Genomic DNA, 27667 nt, shown 5'->3' with positions numbered 1-27667 from the left:
GTCATGTCAGTAAACCTTGTTAGTGGTTGTGAGGTAGTCATACAGTACAAAACTGGCCTTCAGTTTTCCACATGAACAGTAGCAGAAGATTTACAACTCAGACGTGGAAAGTGAAATTGGGAAAGTGTCTGTGGTTTGTCCCTCACTTAAATGGGCTGAGATTATTCTCCACAGACAGGACATTTGTTTCGCCTGGACTCAGTACATTCTTGCAGTAATAGCTATGTTTCTGCATTTCTCCAACTGCGCACCATTCGTGAAAAGCAACATTGTTGCCGGAGACAAGGCTGGCGTTAGAGGCTGTGTTGTGACAGTCACCGTGTGGCTGTTCTCCTCCGGAATGTGTGTCTTTTCTCCGTGCTCACCCTGGCTCACCTCACTGAGAACATGGTCGTGATGGGGCTGCCGTGGTTGCTGACACTGGAGCTTGTGCTGCACGCAGGCTGCTTCATCTGTGGTATCATTGCTGCCGCCTCGCTCACCTTCACGCAGGTAGGACTGCACACCTGAACTTCCATTGTGACAAACAAGGTTCCTTTTATCTTAATGTTCTCTCCTCAGACTACAACTTAAGCCTTAAAGAGAAACATCTGATGCCTAGAAACATCTAAGAAAGGAATCACGCTGTGATCTGTTGAACTTGATGATCCATTCTTTGAAACAAGCTGAGACAGATTTATTCTTTTACAATAAAAGATCTATAATATACCAAAATACTATATGTAATGCTACCTGATGTGCAATACTTATATACTAACCTGTAACATTTTTGCTGTACAAAATTCCTGTAGTACAGTTTCATATTTATCTATAACACTTGTGTAGTATATCTAGTGATCTATAAGATTTCTCTAATTTACAATGAATCTCTAATCCTGCAGAAATGCCTGTAGTATCTTAAACATTTTTGAAGAATCACCTTGTCTAACCTACTGTTTTAAAGAATCATAGCCTTATCACATCTGACATTTTCATAGTGTGAGTTGTTCTTTGTTATCATTGTGTATTTCACGTACATATTAGGCAGGTTTTTTTGACGGGCTTATTGATTGTATTGATTCAGGTTTTGATTTATAACAGTAAACTGAATGTTTGTCATGTTTTTTTTTACTTTGAATTGAACAATGTTGATGTACCCAGAGGAAAGAAATATTCAAAATGATATTACTTCTTTATCTTTCTTGCTTCTTCCAGACATGATTAAGTTCTGTTTGAAATCAGTGTCAGATATTTTTTTGTTATTTCTTAAAAATATTTTCTTGCAGATGGCTTAACTCTTTAGTGACTGATTAGGCTCACTCTCATCTTAGCTTGATAATACTTATATTAGGAAATATCAATATTGTTAATAAATGATGAAATAAATATCATTGTTTATGTTATTTCTCCAGACAAAGTCTCAGCAAAGCCAGAATTTCCTGTGGATAAAGAAAGCAAAGATGTCCTAATTTGTTTTTGATCATGTGACTAACACACAGTTCCACATTAAGCTTTATTGGAGTCAGATGATGAAGCAACTGCAGAAAAACTCCCCACCCTCTTGCTTAGTTACAGCAGAAAGAGAAAGAGAGAGAGAGAGAGAGAGAGAGAGAGAGCACTGTAGCGAAAACTCCACACTGAAAGAAACAGTTTACTGTATATTTGTATATATCTCTATTTGTAAGCAGTAATAAAACTTTGTTTGTTATATTTTACATCTATATGAAAATCATATGTAACATGCTGTTTTGTAGGGTCACTTTGCTGGACAGTGCATCCTCTATGGCAGTGTCCACTACAACACATCTAGCAATTCCCTGATACTAGAAAACTCCAGTTCTACCTCGCTCTGCTACTTTGTCTCAGCTATCTCAGTGTGCATGGCTATTTACTGCATCTCCCTGATTCTCTACTGGATCTACTCAAGCTGCGTGGAGGACGAAGTGAAAAGGTGATTGCTCAAGAAGAGATCAGCGCACAAAGGCGAAGGAGAAATTCTTATTCATTACTTAGTATAACCCGCATGTCAGATGCAAACTTGCTGTTTTCATGATAAATCACATTTGTTTAACTTACATTTTTTCATTTGACTCATATGCAGTAGAAAAAGTGTTTTTTTGTTGCGTTTGCATGTTTTTTAGGGGAAGTGTGCTGCTGAATGTGTCTCTGGGGGTTTGTGGACTCCTGTTGTTTTTCCTCTTGGTGTCAGGCTGTGTTCTGAGAATCGGGAGAGACAGCCTGTGTCTCTCTGTCCTCCACAATGTTCCATCCATTAGCAAGTGAGTCCAGAACATCCTGTCATTTGTTTGGATCTTTAGGCTTATTCATGGCTTATTCATGATTCCTTTGATTGTCTCCATATGTCTTCTTAGTCTCTTCCTCTGATTAATTCTAATTGTTATTTATATGCGTGTTCCTACGTATTTAATTCGCACCTTATGCGCTGTTTATCATGGATTTATTATTAAGTGGAAAGAGTTTTGTAAAGAGTTTTGCCCTTATTAACTACATGTTGGCTTATTTATTGGTACATGTTAATATATAAAGCCATATGTGGTCAATACTTTCATATTTAGGTCATTTTACCTATCAAAAAAAATGCAGGAACTTGTATCATTGAATTATACCAAAGGTATTCTTTGAAGTTTTGAAGAAATTGTTCTTATGTTTTAAAATATTTTATTACAGATTTATGATGGTTAACTTATATTGTTCCTTGTGTAATTTCGTGTTGTACGTCTATCTAGAAACAAACTGTTATATGTCAGGTGTATAGCTAGATTACTAAAAGGGTGGATGTCCCTCTAAAAGTTGACCTTGTAATTACAACATTGACTATCTTACATAGGTGAGCTTTTGATGCCACTATTACATTATAAACCAAAACAATTAGGCAGGCCTGCTTTTCCCTTACCCTTGTTCAACACTTCTGCTATACACTACATAATAAATATTCTTCCTGTCCTAAGAATAACTATTTTTATGGACAATGGGATGGTGTCTGGAGCCAGCTGCAGTGTATGAAGCCTTAGAAACCTTAGTTTAGTAGCTTAGGTTGATGGAGAATGTGTTGTATATGGTTCTATATAGAACCAGTTTGAAACTGGCTCTATATAGCACCAAAAGGGTTCTTCTATTTGTACAAGCGTGACATCGTAACAATAGCAGAACCCTTGTTGGTGCTATATAGAACCATTTTAAAAGAGTTCTATATAGAAGCATATACAACACATTCTCCACTAATCTGAAGAGTGATTTCACCATGCATAGAAACATTTAAGCATGCAAACTGTTCTTTCAATGGTTCTATACAGAACCACTGTCTTCACTAAAGAACCCTTAAAGAACCATCTTTGAAGTGTACTAGTTACTGGTAATTCTGTAGCATGAACACTTAGAAAATGTATTATCTTCACCACTGAACTGATGAAGAAATCACTGATGTATGTTTTCTTTTCAGTTGTGAGGAAGCACAGAATAAGACGTGGGCCAGTCCCAACACAGGAAACCAGTTTTACACAGGACTGTACAGTGCCGAGGTATCACTCCATACCTCACACAGCTTCAAACTTCGTAGTCAACATGTTTGATAACAAATTGTCACCAAAGAAAAACATGTATCTCCATTTTTGTTGATTTTTATTTTTCTCCGTCCAACACAGCAGCTGCCATTTACAGTGTGAAAATGTCATGATGAACAGACCAAAAGATGGGCTCCAAAATAGATTAGAATAAAATCTCTTTACATAAACTTACAATTAAAGTATATAACATTTTTGTCCTCACTTGTAAAGCTTCCAGTTTAGAGATACTTGTTTTTCTTTGGACAGCCAAATATTTGTCAGCCACGAATGGCAATAAAGGAGCTTTCTCATCATACACAGACGAGGAGCAGTTCATGTTGAAAACAGCTCCTGGAGGAGCTCTGTAAACATGAGAAAACCAGCACCCCTAATACCAAAGAATATTAGAAGCAAAAGAGTTCAACTTCTTAAACTGCAGGCTTATTATACAGTTTTTAATCTCAACATTATTCAATAACTACTATGAAACTAATATCTAAGTTATGTAATTATGAGAGTGAGGAACTGAAGTGTTAAATTTAGAGTTTAAGGGTTCCACCATGTTCCATCTTTACAATTTTTTATTATCTTATTAGTCCAGAGCTGACTGCTTCACGTCTCTCTCCGCAGAGGTCTGTGTGGGTGAGCTTCTTCTTCTGGGTGCTAATCTTGGCAGTGGTGGTGGTGCAGAGACGGCAGGCTGCAGGTGAGGATGCTGAATGGAGTCGTGCGGAGACTGAACCATTCTTCCATCGCCCGTCCCGCACCCTCTGAAACCCCCATCCCCCCACCCCCACAGCGCCACACTGTATCACCTGCCACATATCATCAGACTGACAAGACGTCTGTTGGATGCTGTGATCAGTCACTCCACGTTCATCTGAAGATAAAATGAGGATTTTCTGGGAAGCTGTTAGCTATAAAGCTATAATAAGTGGTGATTCCACTGTGTGATCAATAACTTTCCCAACTGCAAACAGTATTTGTAGAAAGACATGTTTTATGGCCACAACACAGACATGCCCAAACGCAGCACGATGGCCATGTCAGATTGATCTTACACTGAAAATATGAAATATGAGCTAAAATTACTCACAAAAACAAATATGTTATAAGAAAATAAACATCTTACTAAGAAATACTTCTTCAGAATTCATGTAAGTAAAATGTACATATTTCCTCATTACTATTTAACCTCTTTTAAGCACACAGGGCACTGTATGATCTTTACCAAGGTGGTTTGGTTTACAAAGACTGAAGATCAAGCCCCTATTGTGAAGTATAATGGTGGATCAGTGATGTTGTTGAGCTGTTAAACTTCCAAATGCCCAGTGAAAAGTCAGAACCTGACTACCCCTGCCAGGAAGCAAAGAATGGGTCATGGCTGGACAATGAGCAAAAGCATATTTTCAGATTCACACCAAACTGTTTCCCTAGCCAAAGAAACCAGCTTTTTCTGCACTTTGAAAAGAAAGTCTACAAGTGAGAACCAAAAACTGAAAATCTAGATACATGTTGTGGTGTTATGCATTCTCCAATATCAAACAGCATTATTAGTAAAGACGCAGTGTTGTTATCCTGACCAAGGGTGAGTATACAAAGTAAATGTATTGGTGCCAATAATTCTAACCTTGTTTTAGTGGGAAAAAAAATGTTAACATATGAAAAACATCTTTTCTTTTAAAATAATGTTATTAACTAAAAGATTGGATTGCTCCTGTTTCCAGAGTAAGATCAAACTGCAAACACTTTACCAAGGGTGTTAATAATTCTGTAGAGCTGTACATGCTCAAGATCTGTAGTTCCCAAGAGGAAAGTAATATAATTATAGTTGAGCCCCTCCAACAAAAACATTTAAAAATTATACCCTACTTTTGGGATTATCTGTTATGTTTTCTGTTTATGCTTTATTTACTTATATTTATTTTTTTAATGCCCCCCTTTTTTAAATTAAGGGCATTGTACAACTCTACATGATTTTTACAGAAAATGTCATATATACTGTTTTTGTTGCAAGGGCTCAATTATTTAAAGGCTAAAATGTTCTGTTATAACTCACATTTGTATGAAATTGTTTTAGTTCTGTTTTTGTCTTGTTTGCTTTGGGACTACTTAGAAGGACAATATAAAGACTGTTAATCCTATCCAGGAGGATTTTACTTGGAATTCAAACCATACTGCCTACCAACAGTGATGTAACGTGTCTATGACTAGATAGATTATTGCCTAAAGAGTAACTGGCCACCATGACGTCATACGATGGAAATGAGAATACTCTTGTTATATGATCAGACACACATATTAGCCCAGTCACTGTATACTGATGCTGCTTGTTTACCTCTAATCTTTTAAGAATGTCTATATTCTGGTGCTTTGCAACACATGACCAGGAGAAACAACCCAAAATAAAAACACAGGTCCTGCTTCTTTGGTGCTAAAGGCACCCTTGTTCTGATTTATTGGAATACCCGTAAACAAAACTGAATGGAAATGATCACAGTTCAGTGCCCTCTGTGTAAACACTCACCATAAGGTACTGTATAATAAGCTAGAGTTTTATCCACAAGTCATGATGATATAGTGTAATGCAATTATTCAAGCAATGTGTCATATACAAAAAGCAAACTTTCAAGCTTACCATGAATTTCTAATTTAAGATGAATATTTTTTCACTGAGCTCTTTTAAACATCAACTTAATGCAGGGGTGTCTACTTGTGGTCCTAAACAATTGAATCAGGTATGTCTAAGCATGAAAATCACCAAACTGTGCTGGACACTGTTCCTCCAAGACAGAAGATGGACACCCTTGGCTTAAGTGTCTTATTCTGTACCTTCTTCTTGGTCTGTACCTTCTTCTTGGTCTGTACCTTCTTCTTGTTAAAATTCACTAAAACAGGCTGACCTCTACCTTTGGCATTCTCCATGACTTAGCTCATAGCTGCTTGCTGAGCTTGCGGGCTTGCCTCTCTTTGGCCTCAAATGCCATCTTAGTGTCCATCAGCTCTTCCAGGGTTTTATGTATCTCGGCCATGTCCTGCTCAGCCAGTGACGTTTGCTGGCGGAGGTTTTGGGCCTCCTCCCTCAGCTGGGCAGTCAGAGTAGCCAGCTGCACACTCTGCTCTCGACACTGTGCCTGCAGCTGTACAGCCACCGACAGCAGACTCTCCATATGGCTTGCCACCGAGTCCAGCTGGTCCCTGGACATCCTCACTGCTTCACTGCTCAGTTCTGTAAAGAGAGCACAAACACAGAGTGTGAAGCACTGTAGAGCTACATGGGCTATGTGCCAGGCCTGGTGCCTCACAAACAACATACTATATCAACCTCAAGGGGCTAACTGCGAAAACAATACATTAACTCAGGGATTGTATTAGTAGTACCCACAATAATCATTTATACTGTATATACAAAATAGTACATTATGTCAGTGTAGTACTGGTACTATTAGTTGGGGTGTCATGTATGCTGTGAGTTCACGCAGTTTAAATTCACAGTGATCCCTCATTTATTACTGTTACTAGGTGAACAAGCTTGGTACTCCCAGTGACGATGTGACCTAATTCTCTGATGGCACCGCTAGCCTGAATCACCAGAGCAAGCAGCTTAATTCAAAGCTAATCTCATCTTTGTGAACTGCTCACACAGACACTTACCTTAGCAAACCTAGGAAACACTTAATCTCTACACAAAACACAGAAAGAGGCCAGCTTGCCATCTAAGTGGACATTTTGTCCATATTATCTATGGTTACACACAAAAATTTGAACACCCCTGGCCAAATGACATGTTTTGTTGATTATCTGAATGAAAATAAGTTAGCACTTTCTTTACAGGGAACAAATGTAAGTGTGGGATTTAGCACAAATATTTATTTGCTAAATTTAGTAAATTGGGAAAAACCATAAAACATATACAATGTGCCATGATGTTTGCGTGGGCCACATCTTATGTTTCATTTTTCTTCCAATCATATTCAGCATAAACAGCTTAAACAGTAATTGTGTAATACATTTTGCAGAAGTATGTTCTCTGTAGAGGATGTGTACTCATTTTCACTTAGACATTCAACAAAACATATCATTTGACCAGGGGTGCCCAGATTTGTGCACATGACTGTACTTATACAGACTTTACAACTTAAAAACTTTCAACTGACAGATGAGCAAAGCTTAGAATGTCTGGTTACTGAGCATGGCATTTACACAAACCTGAACACACTGATTTTGAATATTCAAAAGAATTCAATACAAATTGTGTTGTTTTTTTGGCTATACATTCTTCTTGACCTAAGGTAGCAAACTAATACACAATAAGCCATATGATCTAACAATGGCTTGTTAAAAATACTAAACATGACATACATATAAACATAATGAACTGAATATGAACAAAAGAATTTCTTATGTTCTTTCATATGACTGCCCAGTGTGTAACAGCTTTCATTTAAGGTTAGTGCAGGACTCTGAAGTCACTTACCAGAGAAACAGACGCTACGTGCAGTGCTGCTTTACTGCCTGTCTCTCGTCCTTGTCTGTCCTCCACACGTCCACTAATAATTTCCAGTGCAGCTGAGCTGCTCTTTCTCCCACGTGTGCAAGCGTTCTCTCGTCGTCCTTCTTTGCCTGTCTCTCTCTCTCTCTCTCTCTTTTGATCTCATTTGTCATTAGAGCTGTGACTATAGTGGCACTATCCTTCATGCACAGATTATGATCAGAGGGAGGGAGAACAGGAGGAAAGAGAGGGAGAGAGGAAAGCCACTATAATACAATGCAATCTTCATGACTAGCCCAATAATTTTCTTAGTAAACTAAAATAAAAGAAGTCAATTGTTCTGCATCTATGTTTATGTTCAAATAAATCACCTCAAACAATGTCTGTACTGTCTGCACAGGTTTGTAAAGAAGGGATATATAGGTAATTTCTTTTCATGTACAATCCACCAGTTCATTTAGAAAAAAACTTTACAGTCCAGCTACTGGGCCTTTTCAGAAAAAGCACAGCAATTCTGTGTATTAGCAATGTCTGCAGCCCCTTTCTGCTGGCCCCCTAGTGGCCATCCCACCAGCTAAAATGATATTGAGCCAGATATTTTAATTAATATATACACAAAAAAATTCCCCATATCTATGTAATCAGATTAACTGTAACACTGTTGATTTCTGTGAGTGAAACGTTGTGACTTGGTGTTGAGCTGCTAGTGAACAATGATGGGTGAAAGGGGAGGGTTAAGAAAGACATCATAAAGACAGCCTTGCCAATGTAAAACAGACAGCACAACTACTGCTTTCTTCATATATAAAACAGTAAGAATAGCCTTTAAAACAATAAAAAAGAATGTATAAATGTTGAATAGCTTGCTCATCTCTGAAGAGGAAACCCCAGTTTGCTTCCAGATTTGTACATAATACACATTTCCATCTAAATATATTCTGTCAATGTTACTGAAGATAAAAACATAGTTTAACTGAGATGTCCTCCAGACAGAAAATGCATTTTATCTACTATGAAAAACAGTTAAGTAGAATAAAGGCACATACTAAAAAATGATGTTCAAATCAACATTTAGAGAGTAGTTTGTGAAGGCAAAAATAAAAATAAATACAGCTGGCTAGAAAGATACAGTGAATGTGCCCTACATTGATCCATACCTAAAAACAGCTCTCAACAACCACTGTAGTAAACTCTCCTCTCTTGTTCTGTCCACACAGAAATAGTACTTACATTTCCTCATAGATTTCCATAAAAAGAGAAATAAATGGATGTTTGTCAAAAACCGTGAGAAGTCTGTTAAATATAGTGTAGTGAATATCGTGGTGAATTTTATTTGTAATATATAATCTATAATTGTTAAGATAACATCTGAACATGACTTTATGGACCATAAAAAAGTATTGTTTAAGATAATGTAGTATTTTTTTTTTCTAGTCAGCATGAAGGTATGACTAGCACTTAAAATGAACAGCTCATACTGACATTGCTGTGATGTCACTCATTGGGACTCCAGTTGAATAATCCAAGGTATTTTGTCATACAGTATGATAATACGTGCCTCACACTCTTGCAATTCAGAAAAGAAATACTCAAACAGATTGCTAATGGTTTGACTTTATTTATATGACCTCCATTACCACCACCATAACCATCACTGTGATCATCACCACAGAAAAAACAATGTTCAGGTTTAGTTGAAGTAGTGGCAATTACCAGGTAAGCAGCAACCCTGCTGACAAAATAGGGATGCATTTGCTGTGTGCTTTGAGTTATTTATTTAGTTATTTATTTATTTTTTGCTGTCCCAGATTGTAGAACATATTCTTCTTGAATGTGCAGGACTCTACTGGTACATTCATTCATTCTGTGATTAGCTTTACAGCAGCCACTCTGTTCACAGCATTCCCTGCACTGTTTGTAAAGCAGATGACAGATAGTTGTGCTTGTTAATGAGCCTACGTTAGGGTAGCATGCTTCAATGTGGGATTTGCAAGCTGGTTTGTATTAGTGTGGAAATTGGACTGTGTAGTTCTGGATCATGGCTTATGTTTTAATAGACAATCATGTGCTTTTCACTAGTGACAGTCATTACATATTGTAATATTCCATATAATTCTAGCAGAATCATCCAAATTCATCAAAGGGCAGCCTTATTTGAACTTAAATGACAAAAGCTGCCAATATTCAAGCAGTACAGGGAGCAGGCAAAGCGAAGAGGAAGATGAGCGAATGTTTAAAGCGGTCACGTGATATTATTTTTGTACCACTACAATGAGCTCAACAAAAAATTGCACAGATGTGAGGGGGTTAAGATGGAGTTAACCTCTTTCCCTTTTTCATATTTATTTCTTTTACATGTTTCTTCCTGAGACCAAGTTATAAACCCCTGTCTGTTTTGAGGAACTGTAAATCCTCTGGAGTTATCTGGATTTCTGCATGAACAGTCCTAATTTAAGCTGATCTTCATCCTAGTCATAAGAATAAATAAAGATAGTCTTATTAAGACCATCTTTACTGAAAATGTTTTAAACAATCAAGGTCATTTATGGAAAAAGTATGAGTTCTGGGAATATGTCTCCTTGAAAAGAGGGCAACTGGAGTCAACTGTTCCAATTAACTAATGTGCGAGTTTGACCTGTCCTGCCATATAAAAAAAAAAAAAAAACAATTTTGATTATCTGTTCTTCACAACAGAAATCTGTTCAACTACAATATATTGATGCACATATGATTTTAAAGCATTAGAACAGAATGTCTGAAGATGCAGGCTTCCATCAGTCCACAATCAGGCAGATGCTTCACAGTTACTACCCACACTAGGAGTGGGTTTCCACAAAGGTCAGTGCAAGAAATATGGCAAAATATGTCCTAAATGCTGCACCATGGACTAAATAGCAGCTACAGGGTTTGGTTGAAGGTACTGCTGATAAAGAAAGATTTTGCGCTATTTAGTCACGTAAGGGCCCACAGATCATCAGTGAGTTCCATTGATAAATCATGTGTTCAAGATATGTGAAATATGTCATTTGTTAAATAAAATCAGATCAAATTTTAGAAACTGTTCATGCAGAAGTACATATAATTCTAAAGGGTTCACAAATTCACTGTATATGTAAAGAACTTTAAGAATAATGCTGTATTATAGCTATAAGAGGTTGTGCTAGCAGTGCAAACAAGGCGCTGAATAGAAACACCTTTAAGGCAAAGAACAGTGGAATCATGAGCACCAAGCTTCTACAAGGCAATTAAAAAGATTAAAAGAAATCATGACACAATATGGTGGGTTGAAGCATAAGTACAAACAGCAAGGGATTACAATTCATCAGCCTACATCCTCCCCTAACAAATCTCTACCATTTTCATTCCCTATTACAAAAGAATAGTCTCTTTTCCCCTGAGATCTTTTGGCTTTGTTTCAGTCAGCTCTCATTTCCTTAAAGAAATTAACTGAACTCTGAGACCATCTGCTCTACAGTATAACTACAGTTATACTTTTTTTTAAAATAATGGCATTAGGCTACTGCCTGATTCAAACTGTAGCATGGACTACATCATTATTTTGAGTTGCTAGGCCTGGAATGTCTTCACTAAGTGATCGGGTATAGTTGTCCAGCTTTTCATGTAAACTACAATACTCTTAGAGTGACAGATGCGTTACATGGACAGACCAAGCATTTTTTCCATTTATGAAGATGTTATTCCAAGGCATAGAATAATAGAATATTTATATCTAATGATTCATGCCTCTTAGAATTTTCTAACGGGTCAGTCCATGTAAACTTTGTGCCAGTTGGCACAAACATGAACTGTCCCAGATATCATGTTTTCCATTAAACCTTATGAAATTCTATACATTCATTCATACTGGAGTTGTTCTTTAGTGCTACTCTCTTGTCTTGAATAGGGTAACAACACATTCAACAACGCTTTCTTCAAATAATCAAACATTCAGCTTTTACCTTACTTTCATCTTAGTCTCTTTCCTGGGTATGCATTATTTTCCTCAGTAAGTGCCCAACAGTCTTCTGTCCTACTCCCTATTCTATTCCTTTAGTTCACTTACCTGAACACCATTGCAAACATCCTAAGCTACATTTCACACACCAGTCCCCAGCATTATCCAGTGTCAATGTCCTGCCCACCATGGCAGCTCTCTTCTCCATGAATGATCAACACAGGAAAGTACAGAGCATCCTGATAGGCCGGTGGCCTGTCTCTCTCCTCTCCCCTGACCTCTCCATTCTCTCTATTGTTTCCTTGCCCTCGCTCCTCAGCCTCACAATTCTCTTCATCCTCCAGCCCCTCCCCTTCCCCCTCTAGAACACCTCTCCTCTCCTCATCTGCTGTGCGGAACCCCAGGCCTAGAAAGCCCCCACCTCCCTCCTCCCCTCTGGCCCCTAGTCCTCCTCCAAGGCTCCTTGAGTGAAATAGGCAGGTGTGGCGATTTCGGGTAGAGTGGAAGCGTCCCAGGGAGAGGCCGCTGCGGCTCAAAACCAGCCTCCCTCCAGCCCTGACTGGAAATGAGTTTGCACCCATTATCACGTTCCCTCTGACCCAGGAGGGCAAAGAAGAGCTGCTTGTGGACCTCCGGCAACGAGGGCAGCTCTGGAGGAAGTAGCTGGAGTTGCGTCTCATTTGGGCTGCCATTGCAACTGACAGTGGTGTGTTAGTGTTCATGTCCAGGTCCATAAGCAAGGCCTCTGAATAGCTGGGCACTATTTGCTGGTTGCAGCGAATGTGCCACTCCAGTTCAGTTATGTCCACTGTGTTCACACGAGATATAACACGCAGAGTGGGACCTCCTGTGCCATGCTCAAATCCTGACCGATAATTCTCACTGTTATCGTTGTCACTAGCGTCCTCATTTTCACCAAAGAGCTTCTCTACGTGGTAGTGGACATAGGCTGTGCGGTATTCGGCGACCACCCTGAGCGGCCAGGACAGCAGCAGAGCAGAAGCCAGCCAGTATACCCAACGGCGTGTGTACCAAGGGGGGGCGTGCGGGATCTGGGAATGCTAGCATGTGCTCTCGAAAGTCAACGTTCTTCAGATGCATGCCTTCCCGTGCCTCCATGTAGTCATCCAGGCCCTCATTGTCTCCAAAGAAGCGTGCTCGCTGTGTAAGGTAGGCGGTCTCTGCACGGGCGCTGGCAAAACTGAAGCACTTAGTGAAGCGAAGTCGTGTGACAGGGTGGTCCAGCAAGCCTTGCAGCTCTTTGGACACGTCCTTGACGCCATGTCGTGAATAGTCAAACTCAGAGCTGGAGGTGTGCGTGTTGACCCGTTCATGGTATACCTGTGTGGTGGTGTAGGCATCACCATTGCGGTAGCGTGTCACTTGCCTGGTTCGCCGCACATAGTGATAGCTGATGGCCTTCCACCAGATGCAGGGTGTGGCCTGCTGTAGCCGCTGGATTCGATCGTACACCTGATTGATCTCCACTTTAGCTAGGTTGGCTGTTTTGGAGTAGCAGTGCCAGCACTCCACCAGGTAGACAACATAGAGCATAGCCAGGAAGGCCACAGGTATGTAGACATATCCATTGGAGCAGGGGCTGTCATGATAGAGCCGGGCTCGGTCACCATAGTAATAGGCAGGACCTTGGTCATCAGAGGCCATGACTGTGATGCGGTACAGGGAGCACCAGCCTAGGGTGCCAAAGCAGCCATACATAAGCAGGGTCAACAGCAGGCACTTCCAATGGGACTCCCGGCACAGAGAGCCACTTAAGGACTGCTTGAGGGGACGCTGCTGCATGTGGGAAAGGGATTGTGGTTCAAGTTGGTTGGAGGGGTGGACAGGGTCAGAGAAGATGGCCATAAGTGTGTGCAGATGAGCAGGAAATTATGAGTTGTGGGCAGGGTGTAGGCATAGGGAATGAAGAAGGTGTGGGGAAAAAGAGAGGAAGGAGAGAAACAAGAAACGTGTTTTAATATTGGTTTTACGAGAAGTAAGCACAATGCACATTTTGCTGACTGATTTGAATCAGAAAATGCATACATTTCACTTGCAGCAGAAATACCACAGCTATGTGGGAAACTGCCTCTAAGTTTCTGACATATAGCTTAGACAGTAGCTTGGTGGAATTTACTTTTCAATTCTGGAGTAATTGACTTTTCTTCTCCAGTCTCTTGAGGGCTGAATGCATTTCCTGCCTGCTCGTAACCCAAGCCATGCCTGCTTTTAACATGCTCCGTATCAGCGCAGAGAGAGAGCACTGAATGCTTTTAGACATCAATGCATCATTATAAAAAAAATGTGGCTGGCTCTTTGATGCCACTTCTGACTCTAGAGGCAGTTTATGCTACAGCAACCCTATGACTCCTGCATGCGCTATTTCCATCCATAGTGTAAAGGACAATCAACAGGACATAACAGTCTTGGTACAAACAGGAATATTAACAAATGTTTCATAACCTGCATAGAAGATCCACAGCCTTTTTATCACATGTTCTCTCACATTCTACATCTTCTGGCAATCACAAACACCAGCACGCGCACACACACCCACAATCCGCTAATAGTCAGAGTGGTGCCCTTGCTGTGAGAGATTGCAGCACTAAAAGGCAGGCTGCGGTCCAAGCCGTGGCATAGAGACTGTGAGAGCTCTGCTCTTCTTGGCAGAGGTGTGCAAGTTTAATTGTGCTGGTTTTACAAGGACAAGAGAGCAAATGGTGATGGGAGAATCAATTACAATCTGCAGTGAACTTTTAGCCTTTACTGCCCCACTCAGAGGGGACTGATGCATTTTTACTACCATAGTCACCTTTGGGAACTGTACAGTGTGGAGAGCTTTACTTTTGGTCATTTTAAAATTTGTATCCTTCACATTAGACATAACTATATAATAATAATAATTATTTCCATATTTTGTATAATAAAGGATATATTTGTCCAAGTCTTTATTTCTAAATGAATGGGACTGTAAATATTATTACAATAGTCTCTCTGAGTGAAATAATACAGACCACATTATCACTGATCAATTATTCATTGAGTAGATGTTTAATGACAAGTATCTCATCATAGAATTAAGTAAGGTGGTGGGAGGGTGAGATAGTGAGAAGACAGAGTCAGGTTTACATTGCAAGGAAACACCCTTGGAGACAACAAAGATAGTCTCTGGTAGAGCATTTCTGGAACCTTCCACGATTAACAGCATTTGAATACAACATGACAATGTACAGCGGCACAGACATATGAATAGTGCATAAAGTCCACCTGGTATTTCAGATGCACTCTAACAGGTTAAATTATTTAGCGGGTCTATGAATCTACAGCTTAAGAAGATCATATGCATGTGAACGCTTTCATATGAGAGGCACCAGAGTGCTGAGTGCTTGAGTGGAAGGGAGAGAATAGGTGAACATGAAAGTGCACTGTGCTTGTGTGTGTTTCCGAGTGTCCTGGGGTATTGTTTCTGTCTGTGCTCTGCACAGAGGATGAGAAAGAGAAAGAATGACTGATTCTATTTACTCCTTTGGCCTTTCCATTATTTCTGTTGAAACATCACTTGTTAAATGTCTTATTTTAAAATTAAGGGCTATCACTGTTGATTTTTATTTATTAACTGAATAATTTACTGATTACTATGATTGAATAAAAGTTGACTTAGCAGAATAACAGGTACCTAAAACAAATACTTCTGTATTCTGAATAAGCATTCGCAGCACGTGTATTCCATTATATTCCAACCCTGTTGAGTACTTGGTTAATCGCTCAAGGTGCCAGTACTAGAATATTGAAATTTGGTTATTAGTTGTATTTCTTGACAGGAAATACATAATAATAACAAAAAAAAAACAGTGCAGTAAAATGCCGGTTTTGTGTTTTAAGAGGACTGAGTGTTGTTCTTCTTTGCTACTGTTGTCAATGACGTAGTGTTAAGAAGGAGACTGAGAAGGCAGAGGCAGCATGACTTTTATCACTATACAGGCTAGGCTGATTGCAGAAACAGTTATACAGTGGCAATTAATTGGTCATACAATGTGATCTGTTCTTTGTGTAAGTGACTGGTATAGACAAACAGAATGTGCTAAAGTTAATAACACAAAAAAATTGTAGTCTTTCAATGTCTTTAATGTGCATACCAATTACATATTCACAGTGCTGGTGGAAAAAGTAAGTGAAGACTTGGATTTAATGACTGGACAAACTTAGTTTGGCAGCAGTAACTTAAGGCAATTGCTTCTGGTACATTATAATGGCAGATTACACCTCCACAACTTTCAAGAGGAATGTTGGACCAATATTCCTTACAGAACTGCTTCAGCTCAGCTATATTCTTCGAAAACGTGTTTTGACTGGCTCTCCTGAAGTCCTGCCGCAGCAAATGTGTAGGGTTAAGGCCAGAGCTCTGTGTGTGCTTGTGTGTGTGTTTTTAAGCCATTCTGTAGTAGATTTTCTTTAATGTTTAGGGTCATTGTCCTACTGTATCACCTGGCTTTTGGTAAGCTTAACTTGACAGTTAGCCACCTGACATGATTCTGCTGGTATTTCATTTTCCCATAATGATAGTAGTTGGTCCAGGCACAGAGGCAGCAAAGCAGACCAACCCATCTTGCATGATGTTTTCATGTTGGTATGCAGTGCCCTTTTCACCCCATACATAGTGCTATGTGTTTTCACCAAACTATTTAATATCAGTTTCTTCAGTCCACAAAACATTTTCACAGAGTTGTTTTCATGTGTCAATGTGCTCTTTGCAAACATTGACAAGCAGCATTGTTTTTTTTTTTTTTTGTTTGTTTTTTTTTTTGGAGTGCTAAAGCTTCCTGTTGTGTCATGCCATGGACACCATGTGTGTTCAATGTTTTTTGTATGGTACACTCATAGCTAGAAATGCTAACAAGTTCCAATAATTTCTTAAAGTCTTTAGCTGTAACTCCAGGGTTTTTTCAACCTTACTGAGTATTCTACATTGTGCCTTTGGAGTGATCTTGGCTGAGCACCTACTTCCTGGGAGAGTACACTAGATTGTCTTAATTTATATATTACTTGTCTAAATATATACTGATGAATACCTGAACTCTTTGATATTACTTTCTAACCCTTTTCAGCTTCATGCAAACCAAGTCAGGGTAGATTTAACCTGCATATCCAATCTCACTTTTGATGGGACTCCAGGTTTGCTAACTCCCGACTCCAATTATCTTTTGTTACAGTAATTAACCTATGGGTTCACATACTTCTTTCAACCTACACTGTGAACAATGTATTCAGTATGGATGAAAACATAATACATTAATCATTAGTTATAACAGTGCTGTCAGCTTAAACTGATTGTGTTTGTTCTTTATTGTAACTTAGATGAAGATCATATTTTAAGACAAATTTATACATAAATGCAGGTAAATCCAAAGGACTCACATACTTTCTCATGCCACTGTATTCCTCTAAAAAACTAACATGTTGGCACATTCTCCACTGAAGAGGAAAAAACACCTGTAGAAAGTGACAAGTCAAGTCCTCATCAGCATGCAGTGTTATCAGTTAGCTACAGTTTTAGCTCATTAGCTCATTTCTCTCAACTTTATTGATTAATTAAATGTTTTAAAATGTAAAGGTTTGACAACTGAATAAGCCCGAAAAACAAGCACAAACCATGCATAGCCTGTCAAAGATTTCAAAATATACCTTTATACACTCTTCAATTACATTTTATACATTAAATTTCCATTATTTTTTTTCTCCTTGTTTAATTTTATTCTGTTCGGCTGGTTCAGCATCTGTACTGCTTTGTAACTGGTCACAGCTTATTTCAATATATGCTTCAAAATGAAAAAAAAAAACAGCAGCTAACAAATTTCAGTTCCTAAGCCGTTAGATGCTGGAAATAATACAATGTTTTCTTACTCAGTGCTAGTAGTTGTTTTATCTGATACTTTTATACTTCTACTCAGGTTGTTCCTTAAGTTGCTTTTCATTACTTCACTGAAGTAACACTTTTTTTAAGTATTAGTTTAGGCTACTGATCATCATGCAATCCACCAACTAATCACTGTTTATTCATTAAGTTAATTTTGAGTTTAATCAATTAACTGTGACTGCCCTTAACCTTTTTTTTAGCATAAGCCAATGAAATGGACATGATATATATATGATATACAGCACATAACTATCCACCAGATGGTCAGAACATGCATAAGGTATCAGTTAGGGATGTGCATGAGTACTCAAGCTCCAGAAATAGATAAAATACTTAGAAAAAGCAGTTATGACTGAATACTAAATACACTGTCCTAAATGTATTCATAATGTATTGTTATAATACATAAAAAGTAACATTCAGAATACATCCAGACTACATTATCATAGACTGAAAAACGGTGCTGTTGTCATTTTTACTTATACATAATACTAATATTTCTTAAAATCTTGATTACACTGTTTTTCATTGTTAATGATTGCCACTTATTTGTTCTGCACTCAGCATCCGAATTGCACCTTATGTCCTGATTTTAAAACAGTAAATAATCAAGCACTGTTTATTTTAAAGACTGTATGTTTTTCTTAATTTGGTGAATAAGCAAAAGTATTCTCCCAAAAAACCTAAAAGGTAAATACGCTCTGAGTGCTGTGGGCCGAATCCAGATACTTAATTCCTGTATTCTAAACCTGAATTTGCAATAATTGTATTCAGAAAACTGAAAAACATTGAGTTTTGCTCTTATTTATGCATATAAGTTATCCATTTCTCATTTCTCTTGGCTAATTTTGAACAATAAAACACCATGTTCACCCTTCTGCAACAATTTTCTTTTGTTATTTTCTGGTTTTTGCTTTTTTCAGTTTTTCCAACTCCACATGAACTCAGATAATTAAAGATATTCACAAAGCAAGATTAGTCAGAACACACCAGTATCCATAATATCAATAGAGAGGAGACAGGCTAGATAAGGGAAGGAAATGAGTAGAGGTCAAAGTGATAATCATGAATAAGAGAGAGATGCTCTTTTAAAAAGATCTTAATTGCCTACTCAGCACATACTCTCTTCTCTGTCTGCCCCAAAGAGGAACACTCAAGCAGTTGCATAAGCCAACAGCAGGCACGCACACACATAGAGTTGTAAGAATATCTCAATAGGAGTAACATGCTTCAGAGCATGAAAAAAGAGCAGAGAAAAATGTCAGGCAATTGTGCATAAGAGCCGCTGCTAAATGTTAACCTGGTATGGCTGTAAGTGTCACTATTACATAAACATTTTGAAAATTCAATAACATCCTAGTCACCCCCCCCTGTCTCTCACTCTATCGATCAGTCTGTAACATTATATGGGTGGTTAACTCAGCAACGGAGAGTGTGAGTGAAAGAGTCACTCTCAAGGTTCAGATTTAGATGATAACACAAAATGATGCAACATGACAAATATTTACCAGAAACAATTTGGGTTATCTATTTTTATATTCAGATTGGTTCAAAATGGCTGCGGTTAGATTACGTGAACTCTGATGCTTTCCAGGTACCAATACTAAGAATGCTGACACTAGCATTTTGAAACTCAGCATACACAAAGTCATGAACTAATTACTCGCTGGCTCAGTGTTATGTTTCTACTATAATTCAGATGCAGAGTGTGAGCTAAAAGGGAACAGTCAATGTGGCAAAAATACAGCACTATAAAGAAGGTCAATGAAAGTGCAGATTCAGGAAGAGAGAGAGAAGGAGAGAGAGAGAGAGAGAGAGAGAGAGAGAGAGAGAGAGAAGGAGAGAGAGAGAGATCTGCTATTAAAAATGATCCTCACGCTACATTATTAACTGTGTATTTTTACTCTCTTGCCTGAAAGCCTTGCCTTTCAAGGCTGCATTTTCACTTTCCTTTACACACATCGGGAAGGAATCTTGAGTGTGACTGTAATGATGTTAAGCATGTTGTCTTTGTCCTTCATTTTGAGCAGCTCTACACAGCGCAGAGTGGCAGAGCTGTCATGCCTGACCGCACTCAGGCCCTAACACACAGGGAGACAGACCACTCTCACAACTCAGACCTAGACTCGCAACTCTCACAACTAGACCCGCTAACATTCTCATTATCTTGTCATGATATAATCTGATAAACAGAGTGACGGTCCATTTGAATTAACTGCGTGCGCTGATGATCCAATAAGCGGAGACGAAGACTGCATGGATCCTATTGGAGGAGAATCAAATGGGGATCATACATGGGGAAAAATGTAGAGAACATATTATCATCTATGGCTGAAAAGCTGTCAATCATCTGACTTTTAGTGGGAAAGATTTTTGCCTCATCAGAAATAAGATAATAATAATAATAATAATAATAACAACATAATCTCCATATAGTATCTATATTATAATACTATATAATGTATTTCTATAATATTCTGCACTTTTCAGTGACAGCTCAAAGTGCTTTACATACAAGTGATAAAGCTTAACAGTAATAGATGAAATTATGAATATTAATTTAAAATCATATAATACAATGACATACCAACATAAAAAGATAAATTACAAGACACAAAGAATTTTAATTAAATACTAAGAGATTTTTTAACGTTTCTGAAACGTGTGCACTGAGATTAACTATCAAATAAAAGGTGGAATTCTGTTCCACAGTTTAGAAGCATCATAACTGAAAGAGGCCTCTCCACGTTTTCTGTACTTTACAGCAAGAATTTACAGAAGGCCAGTATGAGCAGATGAAAGTTCACATGGCGGCACACAGAGAGACTTTCTGTGATGTTAGCGGGTGCTACGTCATTTACAAACTTAAAAACTAGCAGCAGAGCTTCAGAATCTACCCTGAGAGATACAGGTAGCCAGTGCACTTCTTTCCAAACAGGTTGTATTAGTAATAGTTTAGTAAGGGTGCCAGTCCTGGAGATCTACTCACCCTGCAGAGTTTAGTTCCAAACCTAATCTAACCCACTCAATCCACTTCCTGAAAGAGCTCAGGAAGATGTGAATATTAGAGGGAGTCCATCTCTCTTAGGCTCCTATTTTCAGAGTTGTAATGTCGACTGCTTCCATGTAGACTGGCTTTAAGGCAAAGACAGAACTATGTATATGCTGACAGGAGCCTATGTAAGTATGTAAAAAAACATGTAATCACTGAATGGAACTCACAGAGAACCCCACCATAGTTAAGCACTGGATGGCTTGCATTTTTTCCCCACTGGCATGACCGAAAAGCGACACACCTGGTGCCAGGTTTTAACTGGTAGCTGACAGTGCAATGAGACGTAAGATATATTCTTTTTCAGTCTGATTTACCAAGTTTGTCATTCCAGCTTTTATATTCATTAAAAGAAATAACCCGTCTTATCATATTACATCTTAAAAATATGACAGCAAAAAATATTTTGATTTTGGCTGCACTTCTAATTAAAATCCTTTTTATCCCTGTAGACCTGTGATACCAAAGAGAGTCAACAATAGTAACAACACTATGGTTATATTAATATGACATGTCCACAGCACATAGGTTTATACTACTGTTGAGCTATTCTTCCTGAATGACAGGCTGGAACGTGTACTGCACACTAATAAAGCGAGGGGAAATGTCTTCACAGCTTCTTTAATCTATGACAAACAGGTGCTAGAAAGTGCAGTGCCATCTTAACCCAGAAATCAGTTTTCAAGCAATCCATGGAGCTAACACCAGCCTGGAGAACAGGAGTCAATAGGAGTACAGGTTTTAGACATTTGGGCTGAGAAATTGATGTTTTATGTGTGAACTGATTGACTTTTCTACATATGCAAAGGGTACAAAACATCTTCTCAAGGCCTCCAGTTTTATCTGTGGTTTCTATGACGACGAAAGAAGGGACCCCTCCCCTTTTTAACAGGCCAGCCCAAACCACACAGGAAGGGTGAGCTAACACTTAAGGGATATTATGGCAGATCTGTCCTATCGAGGAATGCAGATAGTTTAGCCTATAGAGTGTAAGGCAATATTAACATGTCAGATCCATCAGTTATGACAAATGTTGCCTGCTTAAGTGCAACTAAGTTACTGGCAAATTCTTAAAAGCAAGCAGCATGAACTCAAAGTGTATAACTTACAATGAAATGTTCTCTCTGACACATCTGCACTATCCTAGGTCACCAATTAGGCACTCTTAAAACACATTCTGTCTCTACATTAGTGTGTTTAGTTGAAGACAACACGTTTTGAGTTACTATAACAGAGAACGTGCTAAATCAGAAAACAATACAACACAAACAGTGTTTAAACAGGTAGCAGAAGTAAGCGTGCTGTTATTTAACACATCACTTTTGAAGTCCTCTAAAATTCAATCCAGTTTACTTTATCCCAGATAACTGGACCCATTATGAAGAGAAACAGTGCAGGTCCGGTTTATGACTGTTTGATGACCTCTACGATAAATCAACAGTAAGGTGGGAGTGAAGCACAGCAGTGTTCCATTAAAATACCACACATTTCAAAACGTATTGCAGCTGCAAAGAGACCAGACTGAGACGCTCTCGCTCTTACCTCCTCCCTTCCTCCCCCTGTCAGGGTGGGCGCCTCTCCGCTCACCGTCACCCCTTGCATCCTTCAGTCCTTTCCCTCTTGTCCACTCGTCTTCGTTAGTGCTGCAGACATGTCCTGGCTCCAAACCGCCCCTGCGGTCCTGCGACGAGCTTCAGCCCATCTGAAACAGCCAAGTCAGGCCATGATGTTGTTGCTGTTTTCCTGACAGCACAATCTGCGTCGAACAGGCATTTTCCCTTCACCAAAATGATCCCCCCCACCCCGTCCTCCTCCCCCTCCCCCTTCACCTCGCATCAGTAACGGTGCCACTGAGGAAAACAAGAGTCTTCTGCGCAAAAAAACTGAAAAATCTCCAACAGAAATGGAGAGGTAACAGGTCACCGTCGCTTTCCAGTTTCTCTGTGTGGCGGGAACCATTCGCGCTCGCGCTCATCCGGGACACGCAGCTGCGTGGGGGTTCGCCTGGTTTAAAACGGGCAGCTATCAACGCCCTTGACACGATGTCTGACCTCAAGTTTCCATCGCTTCCTCGCTCTCCCTCCTCAAACGGCGTGTACACCTGATCACACACACACACTCACACATACACACTCCCCGCTGACGTCATCCTCACGCCCACCTTTCTCCTACTCTAGACAGCAGTGGATTTAGCACGGCTGTCTGCCACATCAGAGATCTTAGCTAACGTTACAGCAAAAACAAAGGGCCGCTTCAGTATAAAAGTCAATCTCAGAGTTGAACCGTTTTCTCATTTTAAAATAAAACACATCGTTTTAATCAGACAGATGTGGCAATCTGCGTGCCTCCGTTAAAACAAGTGGAAACAGACCTTGCGCTCAAGGATGCAGCCGCTCAGGATGCTCAGGTGAGATCTTCATGTATGTATGTGCTCAAATGGGCCTACAGATGGCGCCAAAAACCCATAGTTAGGTCGTTGAGGCCGTCGCGAGTCTTCCTAGGCACTGCAGGACGTTGCAGTAATTTGGCACAGGAAGGACCGAGTCTGCAGCTGCAGTCAGGTAGACTACTCAACCTGTAGTTCCCGGCCTTGGTCCTGGACGATTCCCCCTGCTCTGTACAGTTTAGCTCACGGCACACTTGATTGAACTCATTAGCTAATTAACAAGCCCTTCCTAATTTGAAGCAAGTGTATTAGAGCAGGACAAGAGTAAAATGTACTGGGCAAGGGGTACACCAGGACCCTAAAGCATCAGGAAAAGTTTGCTTATTTGCTTCCTCTGTGGGACATTTGAATGTGCATTTGATAATTCTGTTCAATCCTGAAAAGTCCAGGACAAGGCAAGATTACTGACCAGGCCAATGGAGTCAGTGCCTAGAAACCTCTGACTGCCAGGGTCTTCCAAGGGGCTCAGGCCAAAAAAACACTTCAAATGCAAAAATTAGCTGAACGTATAGCTATTTGTATTATAATGGTGGAAAAAAGAAATAAATAAAAGCCTGCAGCCTAAACCTTCCTGCCATAATTAAAATAATTAAAACTTTACTAACAGGTATTTTCAAATTATATCAAAACTGGAAAATGGAAAAAAATGGAGTTTAATTTATTGAAATTAAATGCATTTAAATCACAATCACAACATTGGTCAGAAAAAGCAATAGTTAGATGTATTTTTTAAATCATACAGCCCTTGGAACTTTATGGACAGGGGCATCGTGACATGGTCTTATCCTTGGTTCAGAATGTTACTACTATCCTTTATTAAATAGTCCTAAAAATGATGAATCTGAAGGAGAACAAACTGAATTGAGATGAATTACTCTACAATGAAAGTTTACATCACACACTTATTTGTTTTTGTGCTCAACTTTGCATTATATACTTTTTTAAAAATGCACAGTTATATATATATATATATATATATATATATATATATATCTCCTTATCAATAGTGTAATTGTGTAAATACTGTGATGTTTGTTGAGTATGTTGATAGCAGGAAGCTATAAATTAAAGTTGCATAAAATGATTATAAATTAGTCAAATATTGTCAGAATGAGTTAAAACATGGTTTTGATCATTTCATTTTTACTGATGAACAAAATTACATTCCATAGAACGTCAAATATGAACCATCACATATGGAACCTACTAAGCTTTAAAAGAAATCTAGCATTGCTTGGAATTCTTATTAGTCTACAAGTGCACCAAAGAAACTAAAACAGAAGATAAAGAAAGGTTTATGTTTACCATAGTAATTAGTAGAAATTGATGATTTCAACAACACTGATCTCAGAAAACAGAAACCACATTATTCTGGCAGTGAGGTGAGTTGGAGGATGTGCTTCCTTCCTGACTGGGTGGCTGCTTTTGTCTTCTCTTGGCTTTGGATATTATGCTGCTGGGGTGTTTGGCCTGGAGATGAGTGAGAAGGCTGTCTTGTGTGTGAGCAGTCAGGCCGCACTCTTCACACACATACAGCTTGTTTCTGCGTTCCTTGAAAGCATATTGTTGAGAGACAGCATGAATCTTTTTCAAGTGAGTCTCTAGAGAACAGCGCTGAGTGAAGGCCTTATCACACGCCGAGCACTTAAAGGGCCGCACACCTGGAAATGAGATGCTTAGGTTAGTGTGGTGAGTGAAAGAAGGACAGGAGAAAAGATGGTGATACATGATGACATGTCGTACCTGTATGGGTGCGCACATGCCTCTTGAGGTCAAAAGTGTCATTGAAGCCTTTCTCACAGAAATCACAGGTATACCTCTTGAAGTCACTATGAATCTTCAGATGACGTTTTACCATTTGTGTATTACTGAACGTCTTTTGGCATATCGGACAAGTTGGTGTAACAGAAGTTGGTAACCTTGTGGTAGATTCTTTCGTTGACATTTCACCTGTGGTTATCTGCATTTAAAACATTTGAAATGGTGGAATAGAGATTAGTTGTGCATTTGCAGTAATTGTTAACCCACTAAAACCATAAAGGTTTCACATATCAATCCCTTACTCTCTTGAATATATAACTTACACATAGTAGTCACCAAATAATGTGCCTTAAGATTAGCAACTACATAATAACCAAGGTTTCTTCTTTCCATAAGCAGTTACTAGGGGACCCTGGGTATGGATTTTGTAGTATCAAGTCTTTATAATTGTTGACTACAAAGTAATATAATTGGGGTGATGGGGCTATTTCTGACATAAAATAAGGGTTTGAGGGGATAAAGACTAGCCTAGTAAAAAAACACATGCATCTAAGTAATTCTGGCAAAACCAAAAGAATAGAATAGACATCATATGAATTAAGCAACAAGATTTTCATTAAAAGGACACTGCAGCCAAAATGAAAATGTAAATGTATCACTACATCTGTTGTAAGCATGGCCGTAGTACTCTTTAGAGTGAGATTTTCAGTTAGAAGACAAGGAAAATCCCCTTCTAATGAGGCGTCTTGGGTGCGAGAAACTTTTGAAAAACTACAAGCACAACAAGCTGTTGAATTTTTTTTTCTCAAGGAAGCTGAACATCACATCTGTATTTATTAGCTTCTACATTAGGGACCAAGCTAACAGCCAGAATTTCTTTATCGCTGTAAGGTTGGCTACTGGTTATATGATGTAATTCAATAATACGGAGAAAAGCAATACTGCATTACAGAACCCTGCATAACAGGACAAATAAGAAAATAATATTTACTTATTTATTAATAAGTAGAATTCCACTTTAAACATCTCAAAAGAAGTTAACTGACCTTAATCTTGGTGCGGCTATAATGAGGCCTGTGTGTCCTCATATAGCACTGTGATCCAGGCTCTTGCAGCTGGACAGTCATGCCACTAGAGTGAGCCTGAGTGTGCGTGTCTCCATTCTGTGGCATGCAGGAAGAGAAGGGAAGCTCTGGAGTGCTGGCCTCACACCCCTCCTGCCCATAACAGGGAGGAAAAAGAGAAACTAAAAAGCAAGAAAAATGTATCAAGACTGTTAAGACCGTCCATTGAAACATCACTAGCATTTCAAACACTAGACCAGTTGCACTAACTGTATCTCCATAGTACTGTGACGTAAAGTGGATTATAATGGGCCGTCAGGTAATAGGGGACTTTAAGACAGCAGTTCTCAAACGTTTTTAGTCTAAAGACCCTTTTGTGGATAGTAAGTGCCACTGCCCTACCCCCCTCACCCCACGTTGTCCATGCTTCCACTTAACAAATGAGCTAGCTTTCTCCACAACTATTATTGATTGATATGTGATTGGTTGGCATGTATTTCATTTTTGCACCATTTCATAACATCTATCATTTTTCAAGAAGTGATACTTCTTTATATATTCGATAAACTGACAAAATAAAAATGAGTAGAGGTACAACTTCTGATATTTTCATCCCAGGCATCATCCCAGTTTGAGAACTGCTGCTTTAAGAAACTGATTTATTCTAATTTCAGCTGATGTGAGGGAATACCTTATATAAGATACAAGATGTAATACTGTATATAAGCTAATTAAATTACAAAAGTATTTAATGTGAAATTATAATAGCTTCATCATTTGCTTAACTGTATGTGTCGATATTACCATATAACACTTCACCCAAAAGTATGAGACAAATCATGTATTACATTTTGAGGAAGAGCCAAATATTTCCCCTTTAATGCAAACATGAAAGTATACCAAAATTAATACATCATTGCAATATTAAGACTATAAACAAAGTGATCACCCACCTGGTATGTATATATCCCCTCGTGCTGAATCTGAGAGCAGACCCCAGTTTCTTTTCCTCATGTTTTTAACCAGGAACACTCGTGGCATTTTTGGTTCAAATCCTAATATGAAGGCTGTTTTAGGCAGTTAGTGCTCTCAAGTGTCTCATTAAGGACTTGTTTGGTCACACTTTTTAAGTTTTGCTGGCTACAGATTGTCACACTTCAACTTCTGTTCAGTAGAACTGAATGGTGATCAGTCAATGTTGTTCTAAATTCAGTAAACCCTAACAGACTGCTTACACTAAACTGAACCTGTACCTTCAAGTAAATGAGCCTAATCCAAAGCAGTTCCTCAACCTACAAGTAGTATGCCCATAAGTAGTAAACTGGCCCAGCTTCACTCCCCATTCAACTATGTCCAGTCTTTGCTAGGAGCACCTCTGGTCCTTCAGGGTGTGTCTTGCTTTTAAGTAGCCTAGGTGTGGTTTTTGACTAGAGGTCTGCGG

At 38.9% G+C, this 27667-nt stretch overlaps 3 protein-coding genes across 3 annotated transcripts; 1 reads left to right on the top strand and 2 right to left on the bottom strand.

Moving 5' to 3' along the window:
• Positions 1-117: 117 nt before the first annotated feature.
• On the top strand, positions 118-5968 carry tmem179bb (transmembrane protein 179Bb). The gene is made up of 5 exons (XM_017698598.2): positions 118-492; positions 1734-1930; positions 2121-2258; positions 3440-3518; positions 4173-5968. Exons 1-5 carry the CDS (start codon positions 388-390, stop codon positions 4314-4316), a joined length of 663 nt encoding a protein of 220 aa, XP_017554087.1. The 5' UTR covers positions 118-387; the 3' UTR covers positions 4317-5968.
• LOC108427970 (transmembrane protein 151A) lies at positions 5963-23308 on the bottom strand. The gene is given in 5 exon segments (XM_017698597.2): positions 5963-6771; positions 8020-13029; positions 13031-13786; positions 22498-22657; positions 22785-23308. Coding segments are annotated over 3 exon segments (1695 nt in total). The 5' UTR covers positions 22558-22657; positions 22785-23308; the 3' UTR covers positions 5963-6771; positions 8020-12150.
• On the bottom strand, positions 22561-27267 carry ovol1b (ovo-like zinc finger 1b). The gene is made up of 6 exons (XM_017698497.2): positions 27180-27267; positions 26209-26408; positions 25145-25361; positions 24764-25062; positions 22872-23056; positions 22561-22657 (listed from the first exon to the last, which is right to left on the bottom strand). Exons 1-6 carry the CDS (start codon positions 27265-27267, stop codon positions 22561-22563), a joined length of 1086 nt encoding a protein of 361 aa, XP_017553986.2.
• Between the last annotated feature and the right edge of the window lie 400 nt (positions 27268-27667).

The sequence above is a fragment of the Pygocentrus nattereri genome, chromosome 16 (assembly GCF_015220715.1).
Source record: "Pygocentrus nattereri isolate fPygNat1 chromosome 16, fPygNat1.pri, whole genome shotgun sequence".
Classification (NCBI taxonomy): Eukaryota; Metazoa; Chordata; class Actinopteri; order Characiformes; family Serrasalmidae; genus Pygocentrus; species Pygocentrus nattereri.
Note: the sequence above shows the minus strand (reverse complement) of the source record. Positions and strands in the feature narration are given on the sequence as shown.

Bases quoted from the DNA above. Each gene is read 5' to 3' on its own strand.
- tmem179bb (XM_017698598.2), top strand. From the start codon at position 388: ATGGTCGTGATGGGGCTGCCGTGGTTGCTGACACTGGAGCTTGTGCTG. The intron at 493-1,733 runs GTAGGACTGCAC...GCTGTTTTGTAG, and splicing joins CCTCGCTCACCTTCACGCAG to GGTCACTTTGCTGGACAGTG. The intron at 3,519-4,172 runs GTATCACTCCAT...CTCTCTCCGCAG, and splicing joins CAGGACTGTACAGTGCCGAG to AGGTCTGTGTGGGTGAGCTT.
- ovol1b (XM_017698497.2), bottom strand. From the start codon at position 27,267: ATGCCACGAGTGTTCCTGGTTAAAAACATGAGGAAAAGAAACTGGGGT. The intron at 25,063-25,144 runs GTACGACATGTC...TCTCATTTCCAG, and splicing joins GCATGTGCGCACCCATACAG to GTGTGCGGCCCTTTAAGTGC. The intron at 22,658-22,871 runs GTTACCTCTCCA...TGGCTGTTTCAG, and splicing joins CTGGAAAGCGACGGTGACCT to ATGGGCTGAAGCTCGTCGCA.